This window comes from Myxine glutinosa, chromosome 11, assembly GCF_964187855.1.
Source record: "Myxine glutinosa chromosome 11, kmMyxGlut1.1, whole genome shotgun sequence".
Classification (NCBI taxonomy): domain Eukaryota; kingdom Metazoa; phylum Chordata; class Myxini; order Myxiniformes; family Myxinidae; genus Myxine; species Myxine glutinosa.
In genome coordinates this window covers 7,310,801-7,334,862 of record NC_136271.1, presented here as the reverse complement: position 1 = coordinate 7,334,862, position 24,062 = coordinate 7,310,801, and the positions used below count along the sequence as shown (strand labels likewise).

General features: G+C 44.7%; 2 protein-coding genes across 11 annotated transcripts in view; one reads left to right on the top strand and one right to left on the bottom strand.

The window, feature by feature from the left end:
* The window catches only part of HYLS1 (HYLS1 centriolar and ciliogenesis associated), an 83,614-nt gene extending 69,417 nt beyond the window's left edge, over nt 1–14,197 (top strand). For 7 of the 10 annotated variants that reach the window (XM_078786373.1, XM_078786375.1, XM_068130120.2 and 4 more), the window contains 3 exons: nt 3,907–3,988; nt 10,193–10,225; nt 12,857–14,197. In XM_078786373.1, coding sequence (XP_078642499.1) covers nt 3,907–3,988; nt 10,193–10,225; nt 12,857–12,988 — 247 coding nt within the window. In that variant the 3' untranslated portion in view covers nt 12,989–14,197. The remainder of the gene's footprint in view (nt 1–3,906; nt 3,989–10,192; nt 10,226–12,856) is intronic. The other 3 variants (XM_078786374.1, XM_078786376.1, XM_078786378.1) reach the window with 1 other exon arrangement.
* The window catches only part of LOC137436387 (5'-3' exonuclease PLD3), a 61,545-nt gene continuing 51,647 nt past the window's right edge, over nt 14,165–24,062 (bottom strand). The window contains exon 10 of the mRNA XM_068130118.2: nt 14,165–15,295. Coding sequence (XP_067986219.1) covers nt 15,099–15,295 — 197 coding nt within the window. The 3' untranslated portion in view covers nt 14,165–15,098. The remainder of the gene's footprint in view (nt 15,296–24,062) is intronic.

Genomic DNA, 24,062 nt, shown 5'->3' with positions numbered 1-24,062 from the left:
AAGCGATTCCTGTCCAAACCTTGGCAAATCTCGTGAACAGCATGCCTCGACGTGTTCTTGCTCTCCTGTATGCTCGTGGGGGTTACACGAAGTACTGAACTGTAATTTTACTGTCCGTAATCCCAGTCATAATTTAGCTTTTGTTTTTGTTGAAAAATAATTTGGCTAATGTGCAAAATAAAGAGATACTTCTGGAAAACGTACAGAAGTTTAACACAGTACTGTCCGTGAATTGAGTTCGATATCAGTTTACATCACTTTGAAGGATCAATCTATTTGCTTCGAAATGTCAAATGTGGTTTTTGTTTCTTTTAAAGGTCACATTAACAAAATCTAGAATAATCTCAACATAATTCCAATGAACTTTTGGTTCTAAGTCATCTTGAAAAGTAAGTTCACCCCCACCAAAAAAATATTCCATATTAAATGCCAAGTCTGTAATATAACAAATATCATGAAACATTTACATTTTGTTGTCCATTGTATAATTTAAATGAACATAAATGCAAATTTCGCATGTGGAAAAAGAAAGTACACCCCTACATTTATCACTGCTTCAAATACCTAAAATTAGAATCAGGTGCACCAGCTCAGGTGCAAATGATTAGAACATCGTTAGAGAGGATCTTGGAGGAACCTGTCTTATTTAAACCTCAGACATTTAGTTTGGTTTGCTCTTTGTTGTTGAAGTGTGCAGCGTCACCATGCCTAGATCAAAAGAGCTCTCTGAGGCCTTCAGAAAGAAGGTTATAGATGCCTACGAGTCTGGGAAGGGATTTAAAAATCTCCAAACAATTTGAAATCAATCATTCGACTGTCCGGAAGATCATCTACAAGTGGAGAAGATTCCAAACAACTGCCAACTTGTTCAGGCCAGGCCGCCCCAGCAAGTTCAGCCCGAGAGCAGACCGCGAGATGCTGAAAGAAGTCTAAGAACCCCAGAATGTCATCACGGACCTACAGGTAGCTCTTGCCACTGTTGATGTCAAAGTGCACGAGTCTACCATTTGAAAGAGGCTGCACAAATTTGATCTCCATGGGAGATTTGCCAGGAGGAAACCTTTGCTGTCCAGAGAATATCAGGGCAAGACTAAAGTTTGCCAATGAACACCAAGGCAAAGACCAGCACTTCTGGAACAATGTGCTCTGGACAGATGAGTCAAAGGTAGAGCTATTTGGCCACAGTACCAGAAGACATGTTTGGCGAAAACCAAACACAGCATTTGACCACAAGAACCTGATACCAACTGTAAAGCATGGTGGTGGAAATATTATGGTTTGGGGCAGCTTTGCTGCATCAGGGCCTGGGCAGCTCACCATCATAGAATCCACTATGAATTCTTCATTGTACCAGAGGGTGCTTGAGGATAATGTGAGGCCATCTGTCAGAAGGGTGAAGCTCAACCGAGGGTGAACCTTGCAACATGACAATGCCCCTAAACATACCAGTAAATCCACCAAGGAATGGCTGAAAAGAAAGAAATGGAGGGTTCTGGAATGGCCAAGTCAAAGCCCGGATCTAAATCCCATCGAGATGTTGTGGGGGGAATTTGAAACGAGATGTGCATGCAAGAAACCCCTCAAACATCGCACAGCTGAAGTAATTCTGCATGGAGGAGTGGGCAAAAATTTCTCCCAGTCGATGTCAGAGATTTGTCGACAGTTATAAGAAACGCCTACTTGAGGTTGTTTCTGCCAAAGGGGGCAATACCACCTATTAGAGCCAAGGGTGTACTTAATTTTTCCACATGCAAAATTTGCATTTATGTTTATTTAAATTATACAATGGACTACAAAATGTAAATTTTTCATGATATTTGTTATATTATATCACCTTCATCTATCAATATTGTTGAAATGAAGATCAAATAGCTGTATGTTGAAATATGTTGAAAAAGTCAAAACTTTACGTGGGGTGTACTTACTTTTTCACGTGACTGTACACATAAAAGTAGCGGCAGTTTTGTGTCCATCGGTCATGCCACATCATTACGTCTATGATGTCATACGACGGCTGACCACCGACCGACATTTTTATTTACTCGTACACCCGCTCACTACGGGAGCGGCAGGAACGGTCATTCCTCTTTGGGGTATATAGATTACAGTCGATATATGGTCGTTCTCAAGAACATTGGGTGTGTGTTCATTTACCAAGTTTCTTGTGGAGAGATCGGCAAGTGGTTTAAGCATTCGAGCAAGCACTGCATTCAAAACCGTTAAGGAATGACTGACTTTTCAAGCGCTAGCTAGCTGCTTGGTAGATGAGCACACCCCGGTCTTTCTCCATTTCAGTTTTGTGTTAAACAGCAGGAAAAGTGGGTTTCATTGGTGGTTTTCAAAACGAAACCTTAATTGGTGGGGTTCAAAAGGCCGCTACGAAAAACGCCACTTTAAGAAACAGGAAGGGTCATGTTATTTACCCAACCCTTGTGGGGTATATCGATTACAGTAGATCTTCGCTCAGTTCTGTAAGTAAAACTTACCTCACGGATGTCGGGATTCCTCCAAATATCTTTGTTTGATGTTATAAACAGCATTAGCGACTGTTTAAAAAGATAATCATACGTGTTTGTGGTTTATAATATTTTACAAGCCCAGCTACGCCGCTGTTAGTCTTCCGGTCTTGTTTGTGTTTAATTTGTTAGCTCTTACACGAGCCTCGATTGTGTATCCAAATAAAATAAAATAACTTCATTCATACTTCCATGGGACAGGGAGGGTGTCACCCCACTGTGCCTGCGATCTGTTTTTAAAATCCCTTGGCCATTTCAACCTGAAGCGATCAGCTTGCTAACGCTTGTCAAGCCAGCTGTTCCTTATCACCCATTTCGTTGGAGTGCTTCAACCGCTTTGCGAGGGCTCTACAATGAAGTCAAAAATACTTGTGTACTAAATGAATTAGGGGTTATGTTATTATCCTTATTCAAATGTATAATTCAAAATAACTCTCCAACATACCTCTTGCTGCGTAATTCAAAACACCTCACTGCCTGGTGTTGGCTTAGCGGTTAGGGTGCCGGCTTGGGATCCTAGGATCCTGGGTTTGAATCCCGGTCGATCGCTGAATTAACGCCAGTGGGGTTGACTCAGCCTGTCATCCTTCAGAGGTCGGCAAATTGAGTACCAGCTTGCTGGGATGAATGATCCCGGTGTGTACCCCGGTTTAGAATAGGTACACCGTATTCCTGCACATCGTAAGAGTGTGACCAAGGGTTGGCGTCAGGAAGGGCATCCGTCCATAAAAACATTGCCTCAAACAGGGAACCATGAGTGTCATGGGGCCCGCAAGGCTAACCCCCCGCTCTAGCGGGGAAAATGGCCTTAAAACGATCATTCATTCATTTCATTCACTGCACTGGATTACTGTACTGTACTGTACTGTAAATGGTGTGGACTTGTAATACCCTCTCCTACCTGGAGGCTGCACTACACGATACACATTTGCATAGAAAATTACATCCCCCCAAACCACTGGCAAAGATAGAAACACCCCTATACCCTAATTGGGATCATGCTGATTCCATGTAGCAAGCCTGGATCATCTGATTAGAACTGTAGGCGTATTCGCACGACTAACTAAGAAACAAACACCGGTCCATGAATTATAGTAAGGAGTATCATTATCATGTATCATTACCAATAGTATATAATTAATAGACATAAATTTCTGTGCAAAGATAGACATATTACCATATTAATTAATAGACATATTAATTTCTGTGCAACATTTCTGTGCAAAGACACAAATGGACCCAAATGCCATTCCCTCTCCTCTGGCGATGGTAAAAATTTAATATTTCGATAAACCGTTGTGCATAATTATTATTTTCATACCCCGGGGTACCGTGTAAATTTGTGTGTCTCACAAAAGTACTGCACTGCTTTGGTTATCTTATCTGGCAGGTATTTTGAGTACAAGGAGGAGTGGGAGAATTTCCAGCCACCAGGAGAAAATGCCAGGAAACACCTTCGATGGCAAATTAGGGTGAGGATTTGCGATATCACGTGCATGACACCAACCTTTTTCTTTTATAGTTTAAAAACGATTTTATTTTCTGGATTGGGTTGGTGAAGCAGAGTGTTCTCACAACATATTGAGGTGCATTTAATTTTGATAAAAGCCTCTCGTGACTGGTTAAATCATATGACGTTGAGATCAATAAATGTGTTGAATGAGGCATACAAATCACACCACAGGCCACTGGGCCAGGGCTTCATAAGCCACCAAATAAGGGTCTGTCTGCATTGATCACAATGATTGTTAAACATTTTCAGCAGCACCTGTTTCAATGATTATTTTAGCTTCGTTGTCTTCATGAACAAGACAAAACTAGTTGATGCAAAACTGATGCAAAATGAAATGCAGGCCATCTTGTGTGACCGATTATTGCTACTTGAGAGCAAGAGCTCGGCTTCACGCTGTTGAAACCAAAGCTTTCAGAATTATTGCAATCTCCCGCGATGAAGCTATCTCTGAGGGCCTTTCACTCACTCACCGCAGGCAGGTAGGTGGTCTTTCTGTCTTCTACCGACTCCTCTCCGGCCTTGCACCCCCAGCTCTCTCTGTGCTCTGTCCCCCAAATATTCCTACAGGTCGCACAAGATCTGCCAGCAACCCTCTGATGGTTAAACTGCCGAAATCTCGGCTCTCCGCTCACCTTCACTCTTTCATTCCTCTTTTCTCCCGCCTCTGGAACAAACTCCCTCACTCCCTTCAATCCCACTCCTCCCTCCAGGTCTTTAAAACAGCTGTTCACCACCATCTCTTATCTTCCCCCATCCAAAACCTTGATCTTTTCTACCCCCGCTAATTCACCCCAGATCCACCTTGTTTGAAATTCCAACTTCTTTCCTGGAAGTCCTGGCAGTGTCCATATGTTTTATACCTCTCCCACTGCCCCCTTCCCACGCCCCCCCCCCCCCCCCAAAGCCCTCGCCCTCTCTCAGATCTCTCGATGTCTCCATGTCTCTCGGTCCCTGCTCTCAAATGTTGTGTTTGTGTCCTTCCCCCTCTCTCCCCATCTTGTCTACCGCTCCCTATGTTATATGTTTTATGTGTCGGTTTGTCTTTCTGTGTGATTAATGTTCGCTCTTTCACGAGCCTCGATATTGTATACAAACAAACAAAACAAAACAAAAATAAAAATAAAAAATAAAAAATAAAAAATAAAAAAAAAATAAAAAAAAATAGATTTCTTGTGACTCGTGTGAGCTGCTGCAGTGATTGTATGTTGACCGGTGAAGCATTTGCACACCAATATATGATGATCTTATTTCCTAGACACTTGGAGAGAAGTTGAAAGTGTAGTTCAATAGTAGTTCGGAATTATTTTCATTCTCCAAAGGCTTAATATTCAAAATGTCTGCGGGGATTGTCCTGCAAAATTAGAGAGGAGGAGGAGTAGTAGGAGTGTTGGGGAGAATAGAGAGAACAATGTATCTTTTGTTTTGCCAAGTCGATCGGCAGTTTTTGCTAGTCACCAATCACGATGGATGGCGAAACCATCACGACACGTGACTTTTTTTTATATACATGGTTGAGGCTCGTGGAGGAGCTCGAGTAGAATGGAATGGAACAAAATGGAAAGGGGGAAATACCAACAGCAGAGTTGAAGTGAGAGAGTGAGATCAAGGGGAGGGGGAGAAGGACACACGAACGAGCTGCACACAAGGTGAATGAAACACTGGAATGAGAGGAAGGGCATTGGAATGAACGGAAAAAGAACAAATCAAATGATAACTAACAAATGCAAAGAGTTAAGGGAGATGGGGGAAATCCCAATAACCCAGAAAAAGGGAGTGCTTGTGAAATTGGGGTCGAAGAGATCATGTGTGTGTATGCGGGATGATCCGAGGTTGTTTGCCATCGTGATTGGTTGCTGATGAAAACTACGTTTGCTCAGCACACACATTGCAAGGAGCCGAGTACTTCTACATTGTCAGATTGTGAGTTTTTGCATCGAATGTCTATAATTCTTTGCGACAGGAAAAGTTGGTTTTATAGCAGAAACATTTTGTTTACCGCTAACAACCAAGTGTTGGTTTTAGTAATACGTACATCTATTCACCAAAAAACAATATTATTGATGCGTTTTGCGTTCCCAGAGATCACATGTGACGTCTGTTTGATTTTTCTTTTCAAGTTGTGAAATGCAATTCTCATCGAGTCATGAATATACAGACTTGGCATTTAATATGGAATTTTTTTTTTCTTGCCTTGGGTTTCCTTTCTGAACTCAAAATATCAATCTGGTGAGTTTCTTTTACCCTTCGGTGATTTCTTTGTTGAAAGAACCATGTCACTGATTGTCTTTCGCAGCAAGAAGTCAATAACAGGATTATATCACAGGTGGCATGACAAAATGTAAGGACAGGTACATTTGACGATTGGCTTCACAATCGGGTATATAAGGGTTGTTGCGTTCTGTATTAGTGGAAAACAACTGCTGCACGTCTACAAAAGTTATTGCCGCTTTCTCTGGAGATGGACCGTCAACTCGACAATGCTGTTTGTCATGGAGTGGTGGCTTTACGAAATTCCGGCATGAAACAGTGTGCTATTGCTCGGCAGTATGGCATCACTCAAGGTCAGGTGTCAAAGATCCCGAAACGAAATGCTCAGAGGGGTGTCCCTCCTCCAATATCGAGGCCAGGACGTCCCCGCAGAACCACAAGGAGGGATGATCGCCAGCTGCACCGGTTAGTCCGCAATGGCCGTACCAAGTCAGCTAATCGGCTTAGGGCTGAGTGGCAGCAACTGACAAATGTGCCTGTATCCAGAAGGCTAGTCAACCAACGACTGGTTCAAGCAGGCTATCGTGCCAGACGTCCCCTGAGAAAGCCACGCCTGACAAGACAACACCGCCAGCGCCGATTGCAGTGGGCCAGAGAGCACCATCAATGGCAGCCAGGACACTGGAATCACGTGATCTTCAGTGACGAGTCTTGATTTCTGGTCTATCGTCAAGATGGCCATGTCCGAGTGCGCAGACAAGTGCATGAAGCCGACAACGAAGATTGCATAGTGCCAAGAGTCCAAGCTGGAGGTGGTGGGGTGACCGTTTGGGCTGCTTTTCATGCAGGGGGCAAAACTGACCTGGTTGTTCTGAATGGAAACCTGAACCAGTTCAAGTACAGGGCCATTCTGGAAGAAACATTGCTTCCATTTGCCCGTGCAGCCTTTCGAGGAAACTTTGTCTCCCAAGATGACAATGCATGGCCTCATCGTGCTCGCATGATCCAACACTTTCTTGCTGACCATGGTGTAGAGCATATGGAGTGGCCTGCCATGTCCCCGGATATGAATCCGATAGAGAACTTGTGGGCAGAATTAACACGTCAAATCGATAACTTGGACCAGCAGCCTACCTCTGTGCGTGAATTGCAGCAGGATATTGTCACTGCATGGCAAGCGATTCATGTCCAAACCTTGGCAAATCTCGTGAACAGCATGCCTCGACGTGTACGTGCTCTCCTGAATGCTCGTGGGGGTTACACAAAGTACTGAACTGTAATTTTACTGTCCGTAATCCCAGTTGTAATTTAACTTTTGTTTCTGTTGAAATTTTTTTTGGCTAATGTGCAAAATAAAGAAATACTTCTGGAAAACGTACAGACGTTTAACACAGTACTGTCCATGAATTGAGTTCAATATCAGTTTGCATCACTTTCAAGGATCAATTTATTTGCTTCGAAATGTCAAATGTGGTTTTTGTTTATTTTAAAGGTCACAGTAACAAAATCTAAAATAATTTCAACATAATTCCAATGAACTTTTGGTTCTAAGTCAACTTGAAAAGTAAGTTCACCCCCACAAAAAAAATATTCCATATTAAATGCCAAGTCTGTATAATGCACTGTCGTAAAGGCCTAGCCCAGCGCTAGACGTAATATTGCAATGACGTCCCAAACGTAACGCCATCTTAATGCACCACCATCTTACTAAATCCATCATCCCGGACCCTGGCGTCTGGCATTCAGCCGTCACCTACGGACGTCAGATAGAGTGATAGTCAGATTACAAAATTCCTGCCTTGGCGATGACTTATTTTGTATGCAGTACAAGGCTGTGAGTGGCATCATTGGCCGAGGGTGCAGCTCTCTGTTGCTGATGCAGTGCCCTCTGCAGGTTAGAGCAGGAATTTGGAATTTGTTCAGGGTGCTGGCGATAGCTCGCCTAGTCTTTGTAAATGACACCGTGGGGTCTTTAACGTCCACCAGATAATGCCAGGCAGATGGGATACCTGTTTGGGATCCATCCGATGGTGAACATGCACATTGATTAATCATACTGCCTATGAAACACTGGGATGACAGTTTATAGGTGGGTCTGGATTTAAACCCAGGGTAGACACCTTAGAGGTGAGTGTGCGTACCTCGATGCCTTTTCTTTTTTTTCTATACAAGATCGAGGCTCGTTTAAGAGCTAGCACATCAAACACATATTGGCACGAGATATGTCAAGGGAGACGGCTCTGATTTCCTGTTTGGCGTTGAGGGCCTCCATCCATTGTTGAGACAGCAGAAGCAGCATGTCCAGAGTAGAGTGACCTGGTCTGAATCCAAATTGATGATCAGAGATCAAGCCATTGGAGAAGAGGAAGGATTTAATATCAGAAGTGATGATGGATTCCATGACCTTGCTCATGACTGGGGAGCAGGCTAATTGGTCTGTAGTTGCAAGGATCTGTTTTTGCACCTTTTTTGTGTAAAGTGGTGATGTTGGATGATTTCCAAGCAGATGGTAGATGATCTTGAGCAAAAGATTTTTGTGGAAAGAGGGGGGAGGGGGGGGGGTGGAAGGGGAAGGGGAACAAACACCAGAAACAGATTTGACCAGATGCCACCAGGATTTGGAAGAGGGAGACAGATTTGAGAGTTCGGTCTTGAGAATAGAGAGATATTGTTTCCTGACTCTCCTGAGGGTGGACACACACTTGTTCCGGGCTTTGTGAAAGGAAATGAGATTTTCTTCAGTTGGATTTGTCTTCCAAGAGGCAAAGGCAAGTTGTTTCAGGGCAACTGCCTCACCATAAGATTCCGTGTACCATGGACGGGAGGAAGGGTATGACGACTGAAGACGAGATGGGATAAATCTGTGCATGAGAGAGAGCAATTTACTTTGGAAGAATTCCCAGGATGAGTTGATGTCAGAGGCGGTAGGGATGGGAGACCAGTCCAGATGATTGATTGCTGCTTGAAGAACGTGCCAGTCGGTCTAAGTGAAATGCCAGACTCGTCGACGCTGAGGAGGCTCTCTGAGAATGGCCAGAGAGATGTCCACTTTAAAAAGCACATGATCAGATGAGCCGATTGGAGCAGAAGAAGAGCAGCAGACATTTGCAGGGAAGTTTGTCATAACCAAGTATAGAAGAGAAGATACTCCATTGGCTGAGATCAGGGTTGGGAAATTGACAGTTTGTGTCAGTCCCAGTGAGTCGCAGAAGTCCTTTGCTGAGGTGCCATGGCTGGTGAGAGAGGTACGCACACCCAGCAGCTGGCATGATGACAATTGAAGTCGCCACATATGAGGAAGAGAGAGTTGGCATAAGTGGATAGAAGTTGGTCCATATTATCAGACAGCGAAATGTAAATGGAGTCATCACTGTTTGGAGGACGGTACAGAACACATATGAACAAAAGGTGGGAGCAAAGGGGAAGGCATAGCCAGAGGTACTCCTGGGGGTGAGGTGGAGAGAGTGCAGTGCAGGGCGAGTGAGGAAGAGAGTTTTTGATAAAAATAGTAACCCCACCACCAGGACGAGGCTCAGGTCTATCATACCGGAGGAGGGAGTAACCAGGAAGAGATATGATGATCATGATGAATGAGTTGCACATACAGTAGTTGTGAAGATCTGACCTCTGTTGATGAACACATTGCAGCATCCCATATGCAATGCTTCTGCAGGAGTAGGGCCATGTGCTACAAAACTTTTAACAAGCCATTGTTGTCAAACTTTTGCAAATACTTTGAAGGAAACAAACAAAAGTGTATGTTCACTACTTCCTTGTGAGAATGGTTCGTTCATGTTTTTGTTTTCATGTGTTGTTTTTTTGACTCGGTATGGAACCAAAACGATTTGCAGAATACTCGTTTGGATGTTTGCATGTGTAACCTGAACCGGTTACACCGTACTTTGTACTTTCAAAATTTCTCTCCATGAAGTTCAACCTTCTCTTTTCTTTTCAGGAGCAGATGTGGGACAAAAGTGATGTTTTCCAGGTACTGTACTGTATTTTCAAATACGCATACACACCTTAAGAAACAGAGATGCTTGTTTGAGAGTGATCGTTTTTTTTTTTTCATAGCGTGCTTATCTGTCGCTCGTATCTGAGTGTAGGGACCAAAATTGCAAGGAATGCAAACAATTCCTGCCATCTTACTCATGACTCCTTTTTTTAAACCTTATTGCTCGAGGGAATTTAAGAATTTCTTGTTTACTTGCGAGTCGTGTTTGACAGTGCTTGCCAGAAATGCAAGGGGCCATCTACATATTATGTACGTACACTTAAAAAATAAAAGGCAGTGGCGGGTGTACTCCGCCTCCTTCTCCTCCACCATTCCCCTCACCACCACCCCCCCCTCCTCATCACCTCCTCTTTATGTGTGAGGCCCAATGGTACCAAGCTTCTGACAATGATACTCCTTCACGTCCCCTGTCCTCAGCCATTTCTCTCCATCTCCAACCACCCCCACCTTATTGATATACCTCCTAACACAATCTTGCCATCTCAACCTCAGTCTACCTCTTTTCCTCCTCCAATCTATCTGCTTTGACATTCTCTCTTCCTCCATCCTCACCAAGTGCCCAGCCCACTTCACATGCCTTTTTACCAATCTGGGTGGTTATTTGCTAACATTTATTAAAGGGAGGCTGCGGATTGGTGGAGAAAGGGGGAGGGAGGAGGTAGAGGGACAAACATTCCACTAGGTATGCACATGCATTACACATCCAGCTTCTTTGTGCAAATGATTCAAATGCCGCAAGTAATCGATCACTGAGTGCTTACCGTTACTCGGTTTATGAATAACTAGCTGAGGTACCCGGCTTCGCCCGGGTTGAATAAGAATAATACAAATATATGATGAAAAGAACATGTATATTTTAGAGCAATATCACAGTACATTTCCTACATGACGTTTTTTCAATTTTCAATTTCTCAAAACCTCTGGGTATACCCAGAGGGTATACCTCTGGGTATACCAACATTTCTGGTTTTCTTACTTGGTGCCAAGACATAAAGATTGCTTGGTTTTCCAACCCTCGAGCAGCCCACGTACAGCTGGCCATGGGCAAACACTTGTTCTGTGAAGTTCAGGCCTACAACCTTCATTGATTGCCCCTGCGCCAGAAATATGTCTTGAAATATTCCTGAAATAAGTTGTTGACCTTTTGGCCTATGTTAACCTCAAAAATAATTGGTGGTTTAATTCAGTGATCTGATATGCAAATCCTCTTCAAATTTCAAGTCAATTAGATGAAAATTGACAATTTTATAAATTTGGCCCATATTGATATTTTCACCTTTAGACCTCAAAAATAATTGGTGGTTGAATTAGGTGACCCGATATGCAAATCCTATCCAAATTTCAAGTCAATTGGATGAAAATGTAGGATTTTAAAAACTTCACCTTAAGTTGTTGACCTTTGGCCTATGTTTACTTTTTGGCCTATTCTGACCTCAAAAAGAATTAGTGGTTCAATTTCAGTGACCTGATATGCAAATCCACTTCACATTTCAAGTCAATCAGATGAAAGTTGAGGATTTTAGAAATTTGAAATTGTTGTTGACTTTTGGCCTATGTTGCTCTTTTGGCCTATGGTGATCTAAAAAATAGTTGTTGGTTGAATTCAGTTTGCTGATATGTAAATCCCATTCAAATTTCAAGTGAATCGGATGAAAATTTAGGATTTTAGAAACTAAAAAAAAAAGTGGTTGACCTTTGGCCTACGTTGACCTTTTGGCCTACGCCGATCTCAAAAATAGTTGGTGGTTTAATTCAGTAAGCCGATATGTAAATCCTATTCAAAGTTCAAGTCAATAGGATGAAAATTAAGGATTTTAGAATTGAGGCTGACGACTGTTGAGAAACTCAGTTGGGAGGTTTACTGCCTGATCTGCATGTCACTTTGTCAAGAGAATCATAATTTCTTTCATGACCGGGCAGCGAACGTCATTATGTGCGACATTACGTCACTCCTACGGACGTGAAAACATTTGTTTTCCTTAAAAATATATTTAAAATAAATAAAATAGTACATAAATTAACAATAAAAGAAGCTAAAAAAACAATTTAAAATACAATAAAAAGCACATTAAAAAAATATAAATATGTATGTACAGTATACTGTACGTACGCGCAACCGCTGATTCTCATTCAAAACAGAGGCGACGTACAGTATTCCTTTACTGTGTCTGTGGTAGCCATGGGTCCGAAGAAGGATAATGCTAGTGTTTCCAAGCGTAATGTGGTTACGATGGACGATAAGGTAAATCTGATTAAAAGGTATGGAAAAGGTGGAAAAGTGTCGGTGATAGCGCATAGACCTTATCGCGAATCGGAACCGCAATGCGTCATGGGATCGGAAAGGGGCAATAGCGCCGCCACAAACTACACCATGGAATTGCAGCTGGCACGGTTTTTTAAACCATTGATATTAAAATAAAAAGTAGCCTATAACCACCGGAATTTTATGCTGATTCCGAATCTGTGTCTAAAACTTTTCTCCGATGTGTAGTTCTTGAGTTATAAGCGGACATCCAGACAGACACACAGACACTCCTCCTTTATATATAGAGATAAATACAAGGACATTTTGCAGAGCATTGCATTCATCTTCCCCCTCCGCAGAAACCCCAGCACGCGGTGACGGTGAACCAATACGTTGTACCCACGGAGAAGAAACGGCTCGCTCTCAGGTGGGAGGTGCGCCATGACCTGGCGCAGGGTGTCATGCCACGGACGTTTTACTCGCCTCTCTAGCACGGCCTGCGGTCTGTGCTCGGAGCTCGCTCATTTAAGGCAGGATCAAAATGATGTCCACAACCAGCGCGACAGATTTCCATCGGACTGTTTGTTCTTTTTGTAACGAGACGGCGATTTGGACACGTGCACGGAACATTGGATTGTGACGATTGTTCTTCACGACTTGTTTGAGGGCCTGCGAGGGATTCCCACCAAGATAAATGTAATCTTCATCTCGGATGCTTTGTTCATCCCATCAAAAGAAGTACACCTGTTTTTTTATTTAATTTTTATCATTGGATCTTTTCGAAATGCCAATATTTGATTTGGTGTAATTGTTTTAGCTTCTTTTCTGAAATGTTAATGGAAAGTGTGGGGTTAGGGGGCGAAGGGTGGATGAGTAAGTGAAGTTCTTGCACAACGAGCTGCTAACCCCAGATGAAGGTTGCTTTTTGCAATGTGTGAGCGGTTGTGATGAAACTGTGATGCGACACTGTTTTGGGATTCGGGTTAATCACCAGGAAGATGATTGTGACAGAGTTTGTCATCCTTGTTCAAATCGGATAACATGCATCTTCTTTGTGAATCGCACAACGCGACTCTTCTTAAAGGAAACGTTTTCATGAAAACGGAGAAAGCACAAAAACAAAGTAGTTCAATCTGTTGTTCCTCCATCATTCAGTATTGTCACTTCTTTTCCTGCATCATTTGTTGGGAGGCATCTACATATTACGTACACAAATGACAAATATTTTAACTTCCTCCCGTCCCCTCCCAACTCCCATTCCAGTAGGAAGCGTTTCCGTCCATTTTTCTCTCCCTCCTCTCTACTCTTGTATTGCAGATCCAGTAACTTGGTAATATAATTAAATACACTATACAGCTTTTGTGCATCACCTTTTATTGTAGCGAGATATTTTCTTCTGTTGCGGAATTTTCAGTGCTCGGAGCTCGTTCCATGAAGGCCAGACCAAAATGACGTCGACAACCAGCACGACAGATTTCCATTGGAGTGTTTGTTCGTTTTTTGTAACGCTCCCATGTTATCAGAAAGTTTACAGTCTTCCCCAGAAATTTTATTTTCATTTTCTTTCCATTGCAAGTTATTTATTGAGAGCAATACTTGACGTACATGTTTCCTGCAGTATTTGTTTTCTTTATTATTTTATGTGTATAAAGCACAAACTCCTTGAGCATTATAATAAAATCAATTTATTTGCAATGAAAGATGCTTGTCCTGCAATGCGCCATTGCTAAACTTTGTAAACAACCACAACCTCCTTCCGTGCAGCGGATGGCCTTGACGAGCTGTTTGCAATGCAAGGAGCATGCGTTTTGCGTGAACACAAAGGTGTTTTGTTTTCGTTTTTCTTTAGACGTGCCCGATGTTTGGATTGTATATTTTGTATAATAATGCAAAATTGGTTGTCAACCGGAATGGTCTTGAGAGGTCTGTTTTAATAATTCAGCACGAGTGTCCAAGCCCAGGCAGTGTGGTGAATGCCACCATCTGAGATGGCAGAGAAGCAAACATTTGTGCATGAATGAGGTCCATCTCTCGGAATCACGTCACACTTAACTTGCTCTTCTTCTCAAAACGATTATTACAGACCCATGATGTCATGGTGAATAGTATTTTGATTGGATGAAAAATGGCGATTCAATGATGTTTCTTCAACCAACCACATTTGAAGATAAGGTGAGGACATTTCTGCCTACAAACTACAAAAACGTTTATATTTGCAAGTGTGGTGAAATTTGGGAACATGATGACATTTTATTTGTCATCGAAGTGGTCGAAGTAGAAGAAAGGTCGAAGAAGAAAAAATGCGGGTGAGGGGGTTAACAAGGGGAGATGCAGAAAATAGGGCAAAATGGAGAAGATTGTCATGGGGCCCGCAAGGCTAACCCCCGCTCTTGCAGGGAAAATGGCCTTAAAATGCATGTTTGTTGTTGATGACATTTTATTTGGCCACCCTGGCAGAGAGATCCACCATATACCTATCATGTGAATGAGGTGAGAAGGTGAGCGTCCATTTAAGTAAATATAGACATTCTATCCCTCCCAGGAGGCCTCTTTAGCTTATTCCAGATGCCACTGTGCAGTATAAAGGGGCCTATGGAGCTATCAGGGATGTCTGCACATGCGTTGGAGATCGGCAAGTGTAGAAGGTGTGACGGCGAAAGGTGAGTCCCAGTCTCTGAGGAACACAGCCCGCATCTGTTCCTGCACGGTGAGGCCTTGGCCCAATGAACCCGTCTGGTTAATGACCAGGGCAACGCCAGCCGTATTTTTGAAATAGTCTTCTGACCAGTTGGATGTGCCTGCGGATAAAGTCACCATTGGTTATCAGGTTGCAAATAATTATCGTTCAATTGAATGTCTTAAACCTGACATTGTCTCCACAATGTAAATGATGTAGTTGTCAACTGTAAGTGAGGGGAATTATTGATGCATTTGGTAAGCATTCTTTTTCTTCACTACTACAGATTACTAACACTGCTTATTATTCCCTTCATGTAGGGTTGGTCAGGGACCTTTTTGGCTTAAATATTTCACGAACTGGCTGGCCAAGCCTGATGTTCAACTCAAGATAAAGGTATAAATATAAAAGGTACAAGTCGGGAGACGACGATGGTTCACGAGCGAGCGGTATTCAATGACAAAGGACGGACTATAACCGAAACAGGCCCGGACTGGGGGGTCGGGGGCCCACGTAGCAGGTGTCGGCCCCCGACATGCGGTGTACATGCCTATTTACAAAGGGCCCCAATGCGCTGCGTGCACAGGCCTGTAAGAGCCAGCTGTACGTAATTGTGTGTGGTGCTGGCCTGGAAATGTCAAAACGAAGGTTACTGACCTTTAAATGAGATAGAAAATAATGTATAATCAGTTATGAGGTTAGTTAACTACACAATACCGAAAATTGGGTTCGATTCCGACAACTTTGAAAATTTGACCTTTGTGACCTTCAAAGGTCAAAGGTCGAAGATTCTGAAATTTGTTGGAAAACTTGTATTTCATTATGTATGTGATAATATAAGATCATGTGCGACATTTCACCCTATCAGGAAGCGAACAATGTAATAAAACCATCAAAAATCGACTTTTCTAAATTTCGTGACCTTGTGACCTTGACCTTGGGGCGAAAATGAAAAATTGACTCCTTGGGGCTAGACACATGACATTGGCCTAACCAAATATCGAAACCCCTGTCAGATTCCACCAAATCCCTCGGAGAAGATGTAGCTTGAACTCGATTACCCCCTAAAAAGACATCTTTTTCGGGCGTCGCTCCGTCCACAATGGGCCCAATACACCCACTCTAGGCAGGACACAACGAGATCATGATATCACCCTCCCACCCAAGTTTCATCAAGATCTGATGATATCATCGGGTAGTTATGCTGCAGGCAGCCACACAGACAGACACACACCCATGACGAATAAGTGGTCACTGATAACTCGTGAACCAATAATTGAAGAGCGAAGGAGAAAGGAAGAGGAGTACATAAAATGTGATAGATGCTTAATGTGGCCCACATCAGGAATACAGGAAGCAGAGGGTACTTACTGTTGTAGGAAATGTGAGGAAATACCCACTTGAGGATAGTTATTACTAGTTTGAAGGAACGGATAGATAATTTGCAGCAAGTAGTAGAATGTGAGAAATTTGTAGAGAATAGTTGGTTATGGTTGTAGAGTGAGGGTTCTGAGGAGATTAGCAATGGTGGGAGTATAGCCAGTGCAAGCAGTAGTGAGGGTGCAGACAGTGGTGAGGGTGTGGTGTGTGCAGGCAGTGGTGAGGGTGCGGCGTGTGCAGGCAGTGGTGAGGGTGCAGGATGTACAGGCAGTGGTGAGGGTGTGGCATGTGCAGGTAGTGGTGAGGGTACAGGATGTGCAAGCAGTGGTGAGGGTGTGCATGCAGTTGTGAGGGTGCAGCGTGTGCAGGCAGTGGTGAGGGTGCAGTGAGTGGAGGCTGTGGTGAGGGTGTGTGGTGTGTTAGGGATATTGAAGGAATGTTGACATCTTCTCGGTTCACGACAGGACGATGTTGGTTGTGGTCCACAAAGGAAATGGTGTCCATGGAAATCTCCACGCATGGCTTGCGGACTTCTTCTCTGGTCGTAGTCAACTTGTGGCCCTGAATGGATTTCTCTCATCTCCCCTTCCTGTTCAGGCTGGAGTTCCTCAAGGCAGTGTCGTGGGCCCTGTGCTTTTTCTGGTCTTCATTAATGATCTCTCCGACTCTCTGGAAAATCCTATCTCTTTGCGATGACTCCACTCTCTGCCGCTCCATTCCTCATCCCTCAGATCGGCAGTCTTCAGCCTCCTCACTCTCTGCAGACCTGAACAAAATCACAGACTGGTCAAACAAGTGGAACATGTCTTTCAATCCTGACAAATCTCACACTCTTACTATGTCTCTCTGAAAAGACTGTCTGGACAACCCTCCCATCTACTTTCTGGACAACACTCCTCTTGAAGAAGTTCTGTCACTCAAGCTTTTGGGTCTCACTATCAGCCATGATCTTTCCTGGGAAAACCACATTTCCAAGCTGGACTCCAAAGCCAGTCGCCGACTAGGCATCCTCCGTCATGCGAAGTCCTTCCTTGACACACCTGAGCTCCTCACCACATACAAGGCTTTCATCCGCCAGCTCAATGGAATACTGCTCTCCCCTCTGGGCTGGTGCTCCTGCCTCGCACCGAGCTCGTCTTCAAGCTGTTGAAACCAAAGCTTTCAGAATCAATGGAATCTCCCGCGATGAAGCTAACTCTGAGGGCTTTTCATTGGGTTTGGGTCCACCGCCCATCGGGCAGGTTGGTGGTCTTTCTGTCTTCTACCGACTCCTCTCCGGCCTTGCTCCCCCAGCTCTCTCTGTGCTCTGTCCCCCAAATATTCCTACAGGTCGCACAAGATCTTCAATTCTTCAATCCCACTCCTCCCTCCAGGTCTTTAAAACAGCTGTTCACCACCATCTCTTATCTTCCCCCATCCAAAACCTTGATCTTTTCTACCCCTGTTAATTCACCCCAAATCCACTTTTCTGAAATACCGACTTCTTTCCTGGAAGTCCTCGCAGTGTCCATGTGTTTTTTTTTACCTCTCCCACCCCCACCCCCCTTCTCCCCCCAAGCCCTCTCCCTCCCACAGATCTCCCGATGTCCCTGTTCTCTACTGTTGTACTTGTGTGCTTCTCTCTCTCTCCCCATCTTGTCTCCCGCTCCCTTTATTATATGTTTTATGTGTCAGTTTGCTTTTTTGTGATTAATGTTAGCTCTAACATGAGCCTAGATCTTGTATACAAAAAAAAAGAGAAAATGATGTCATGAAAGTTTACTCGGTGGTTTTGAAATATAGATACAAGATGTTGGGAAAGCGGCTGAATGCAAAGGGTTGTGAGGTCATCTTTTTTAGGATTCTCCCAACATTAGGAGATGAAATTGAAATTAAGAACAGAACGATAGATGTCAACCAATGGCTGGAGGATGGTGTCGGGATGAAGGTTTTGCATTTTTATTTTTTTTGTATACAGAATCGAGGCTCGTGAAAGAGCTAACATTTATTTCACAAACAAATCAGCCAAACAGACAAAATATATAAAAAGAGGGAGTGGAAGACAAGATGGGGAGAGAAGGGGCAGCACACAAACACAACATTTGAGAGCAGGGAGAAGTGTGGGGGGGAGGAGGCGTGGGAAGGGGGGGGGGGGGGGGGGAGAGGTATAAAACACAAGGGGACCAAAGACTTCCAGGACAGAAGTTGGTATTTCAAAAAAAAAAAAAAAAAAGTGTAGGATTTTGGGTGAAATTAGCAGGGGTAGAAAAGATCAAGGTTTTGGATGGGGGAAGATAAGAGATGGTGGTGAACAGCTGTTTTAAAGACCTGGAGGGTGAAGTGGGATTGAAGAGAGTGAGGGGGTTTGTTCCAGAGGCGGGAGAAAAGAGGAGTGAAGGTGAGCAGAAAGTCTTGATTTTGGCAGTTTAACCATAAGAGGGTTGCAGGCAGATCTTGTGTGACCTGTAGGAATATTTGGGGGACAGCCCAGAGAGAGCTGGGGGGGAAAGGCCAGAGAGGAGTCGGTAGAAGACGGAAAGACCACCAACCTGCCTGCGGTGAGTGAGTGAAAGGCCCTTGGAGTTAGCTTCATCGCGGGAGATTCCAATGATTCTGAACGCTTTGGTTTCAACAGCGTGAAGACGAGCTAGGTGTGAGGCAGGAGCACCAGACCAGAGGGGAGAGCAGTATTCCATAGAGCTGCGGATGAAAGCCTTGTAAGTGGTGAGGAGCTCAGGTGTACCAAGGAAGGACTTCGCACGATGGAGGATGCCCAGTCGGCGACTGGCTTTGGAGGCCACCAAATTTGAAATGTGGTTTTCCCAGGAAAGATCATGGCAGCTAGTGAGACCCAAAAGCTTGAGTGACAGAACTTCTTGGACAGGATTATTCAGAAAGTGGATGGGAGGGTTGTCCAGTCGGTCTTTTCGGAGAGACATCGTAAGAGTGTGAGATTTGGCAGGATTGAAAGACATGTTCCACTTGTTTGCCCAGTCTGTGATTTTGTCCAGGTCTGCAGAGAGTGAAGAGGATGCTGCCTGCTGATCTGAGGGTTGAGAGATGGAGTGGCAGAGAGTAGAGTCGTCAGCAAAGAGATAGAGAGGATTTTCAAGAGAGTCAGAGAGTTCATTGATGAAGACAAGAAAAAGCACAGGGCCCAGAACACTGCCTTGGGGAACTCCAGCCTGAACAGGAAGAGGAGATGAGAGAAAACCATTCAGGGCCACACATTGACTACGACTAGAGAGGAAGTCCGCCAGCCATGCGTGGAGATTTCCATGGATACCAAAGGAGGAGAGTTTGGTGAGCAGAGCGGGGTGCCAGACCGTATCGAAGGCACGTGAAATGTCAAGGGAGACGGCTCTAATTTCCTGTTTGGTGTTGAGGACCTCCATCCATTGTTGAGAAAGCAGAAGCAGCATGTCCAGAGTAGAGTGACCAGGTCTGAAACCAAATTGATGGTCAGAGATCAAGCCATTGGAGAAGAGGAAAGATTTCATATCTGAAGCAATGATCGATTCCATGACTTTGCTGATAATTGGGAGAAGGCTGATTGGTCTGTAGTTGCTAGGATCTGTTTTTGCACCTTTTTTGTGCAAAGCGGTGATGTTGGCTGATTTCCAAGCAGATGGCAGATGACCTTGATCAAAAGAGAGGGTGAAGAGAACAGAGAGAGGGAGTGAAAGAGCGGAAGAACATGATTTTACGACCCGTGTGCTGATGCCGTCAGGACCAGTTGCAGAATCAGAGTCGAGGGTTGACAGAAACTTTTCCACCTTGTCAGGAGGAAAGGACACAGAGTCCAGGAGCAGCTGGGTACGACTGGGTACGGTGGGTACAGAGAGGGATGGGCTTAGGACACAAGATTTAGAGGCAAACACAGTTGAGGCATTCAGCTTTTTCACGTGCGGAGTCAGCTGTGTAGCCGTTTGAGGAAAGGGAGGGGATGGAGGGGGAACAAACACCAGAAACAGATTTGACTAGACGCCACCAGGTTTTGGAAGAGGGAGACAGATAAGAGAGTTCGGTCTTGAGAACGGTGAGATATTGTTTCCTGGCTCTCCTGAGGGTGGACACACACTTGTTTCGGGCTTTGTGAAAGGAAATGAGATTTCCTTCCGTTGGATTTGCTTTCCAGGAGACGAAAGCAAGTTGTTTCTGGGCAACAGCCTCACCACAAGATTCCGTGTACCATGGACGGGAGGAAGGGTATGACAACTGAAGACGAGATGGGATAAATCTGTGCACGAGAGAGAGCAATTTACTTTGAAAGAATTCCCTGGATGAGTTGATGTCAGAGGCGGTAGAGATGGGAGACCAGTCCAGATGATTGATGGCTGCTTGAAGACCGTGCCAGTTGGCCTGAGTGAAATGCCAGACTCGTAGACGCTGAGGAGGCTCTCTGAGAATGGTCAGAGAGATGTCCACTTTAACAAGCACATGATCAGATGAGCCGATCGGAGCAGAAGAAGAGCAGCAGACATTTTCAGGGAAGTTAGTCATAACCAAGTCCAGAAGAGAAGATGCTCCGTTGACTGAGATCCGGGTCGGGAAATTGACAGATTGCGTCAGTCCCAGTGAGTCGCAGAAGTCCTTTGCTGAAGAGCCATGGCTGGTGAGAGAGGTACCCACACCCAGCCAACTGGCATGGTGACAATTGAAATCACCACATATGAGGAAGAGAGAGTTGGGATGGGTAGATAGAAGTTGGTCCATATTATCAGACAGCGAGATGTAGATGGAGTCATCACTGTTTGGTGGACGGTACAACACACATGAACAAAAGGTGGGAGCGAAGGGGAAGCCGTAGCCAAAGGTATTCCTGGGGGTGAGGTGGAGAGAGGGCAGTGGAGGGCGTGTGAGGGAGAGTTTTTTTATAAAGATAGCAACCCCACCTCCAGGACGAGGCTCAGGTCTATCATACCGGAGGAAGGAGTAACCTGGCAGAGATACCAAGGCATCAGAGACATCATGAAGGAGGAAAGTTTCTGTTAAGCAGATCACATCTGGTTTGTCAGAAGCAACCTGTATGGAGAGATCAGTCAAGTTTGAGCGAAGGCCCCGGATGTTTGAGGTCCATACCGTTAATGAAGAGGAAGGGGGAGCATCAGATACAGAACAGGGGGGGAGGGGGGGGAGGGGTAGGGTAAGATGTGGAAAAGGAGGAAGAGGTAGGGAGAGCTGTTGAAGGTGTGTCAGAGATTTCAGAATAGCTTGGAGAAAGGGAAGAATGGGGCGGACAAATGGTTTGATGGAGATTGGGTGAGGCACAGTGAGGTGTTATTTGAGGAGGGGGAAGAGCGAGGCAGAAGGTTGGTGTAGATGAAGGTGAAAGTTGGAAGGGGGAAGAAGCAGGGAGGACGCTTTGAGGAGGAGGGGTGAGAGGGGAGTCTAGGAGGGGAGGAGCGAGGGAGAGTCTTGGAGGGGAGGGGTGTGGGGGGAGTTTAGGAGGGAGGGGAGGGAAGGGGCAAGGGGGGAGATTTGAAAGGGATGGGTGATGGGGAAGATTTGGAGGGGAGGGGCAAGGGGGTAGATTTGGAGGGGAGGGGTGATGGGTAAGTTTTGGAGGGGAGGGGTGATGGGGAAGTTTTGGAGGGAAGGGGTGATGGGGAAGATTTCGAGGGGAGGGGCAAGGGGGAATATTTGAAAGAGATGGGTGATGGGTAAGGGGGTAGATTTGGAGGGGAGAGGTGATGGGGAAGTTTTGGAGGGGAGGGGGATGGGGAAGATTTGGATGGGAGGGGTGAGATTGGATTTTGAAAAGTGTACGATTCATGGGAAATGAACATTTTTTGCAAAATGAGTTTGAGACCTTCGAGTCAAAAATACGTTTGAGGACGCTGAAGGAGGGGTGGAGGGCTGGAGAGTTTCAGGAATGTCGAAAAGAGGAACTGTAAGAGATGGTATTATTTTTTTTTTTTGGAATGAATAGATTTGGTGAGCAAGACGAAAGCATCCTTTTATAGGAGAAGAAGAAAAAGGTGTTATAATATATGACAGTATACAGTTCTTCAGGGTAGATTTGGGTTCAGGGTTCTTCAGTATACAGTTTATCCCTGGTGTTGGGCTCGCGGCTCGGGTGCCGGCTTTCGCATCCTAGGATCCTGGGTTTGAATCCCGGTCGATCGCTGAATTAATGCCAGGGGGGGTTGACTCAGCCTAACCCTAACCATTACAGAAATTAGGCAACCTTCCAGGAGCAAATGTGTTGAGTGCAGAGTAAGTGAATTCCAATGAGGTGTAAAACTAGAGGCAGGAAGAGGTCAAGGTGGTTGAGTAGTGAGCTAAGGAAGCGGTCAGGGTGGTTGAGTGGAGATAAGGAAGAGGTCAGGGTGGTTGAGTGGAGATAAGGAAGGGTCAGGGTGGTTGAGTGGAGATAAGGAAGAGGTCAGGGTGGTTGAGTGGAGATAAGGAAGGGTCAGGGTGGACGGATCTAGGCCATCCTGTCAGCAGCCTGCATTAATTTACTTAACATTGAATGTATTTTTTTTTTAGTGTCCTGAACAATATGCGACTTTGAAAATGACGTAATTTTCCGCCAAACCACTGAGTACATATGCGCAGAAACCCCTACAAACGGCCGTGTTCAGGTCATCATAGAGAGAGCTGTGATAATTGCATCGTTTGTTTGGTTCCGGCATCAGAAGAGAAATTATATTAAAATTTTCATCTGTTGATAAAAGCCTGGTGTTGGCTTTATGGTTGTGGTGGCCGGGTTGAGATCTCAGGGTCTTCAGTTCAAGCACCTGTCATGTTGTTGAAATAACACCAGGTGGGTTGACTCGGCCTGTCATCCTTCTGAGGCGGCTACTCACTGCATGAAATGAATGGTTATCTATTGATAAAAGGAGAAGTGTGTGTGTGTTTTATATAATCTACTGCGGCCGCTCGCTTGTACCAACAGGAAATGTTTCTCGTATTCCTATATTTCCTCGAGTCCGATTTGCATTCAGTAACATAACAATTATGGTTACCATCTTGAAATTGCCATTCTTTTTGTCGAAATGCTGAAAATTCTGCTAAAAAGACGATTTTATTTACAGATTTCACGCTCGTAACGGCAGGTTAAACGTGCCCGGCGACCATAACCGAACCGCTGTTCATAACGGCGACCATAACCGAACCACATACCGCAAACACATACCGCTCATTCCTATTGAGAGGAGTGGTCCAATTGTATGATTGTATGACCATGCATTGTGGCCCCTCGGGGTCAGGATGCATGTGTTTGAATGACCATGTGCTTCAGCCTTTGGGTTGAGGTGCATGTGTAATGTTATTGGGACAGACTTGATAGACGTGTGCCTTGGCCATGGGGTCAAGGTGCACGTCCAAGGCTGTTCAAATGTTTGATTTTTTTCCTTTTTTTATTAAAAAAGGCAGGCCTTGGTGCTGGCCTCATAAGCACATACCGCGCATGCGCGAAAAATGCCCGGCCACCATAAACGTGCCTGGCCACCATAACCGAGCCACTGTAAACACATACCGCGCATGTGCGAAATGTGCCCGGCGACCATAACCGAGCCACT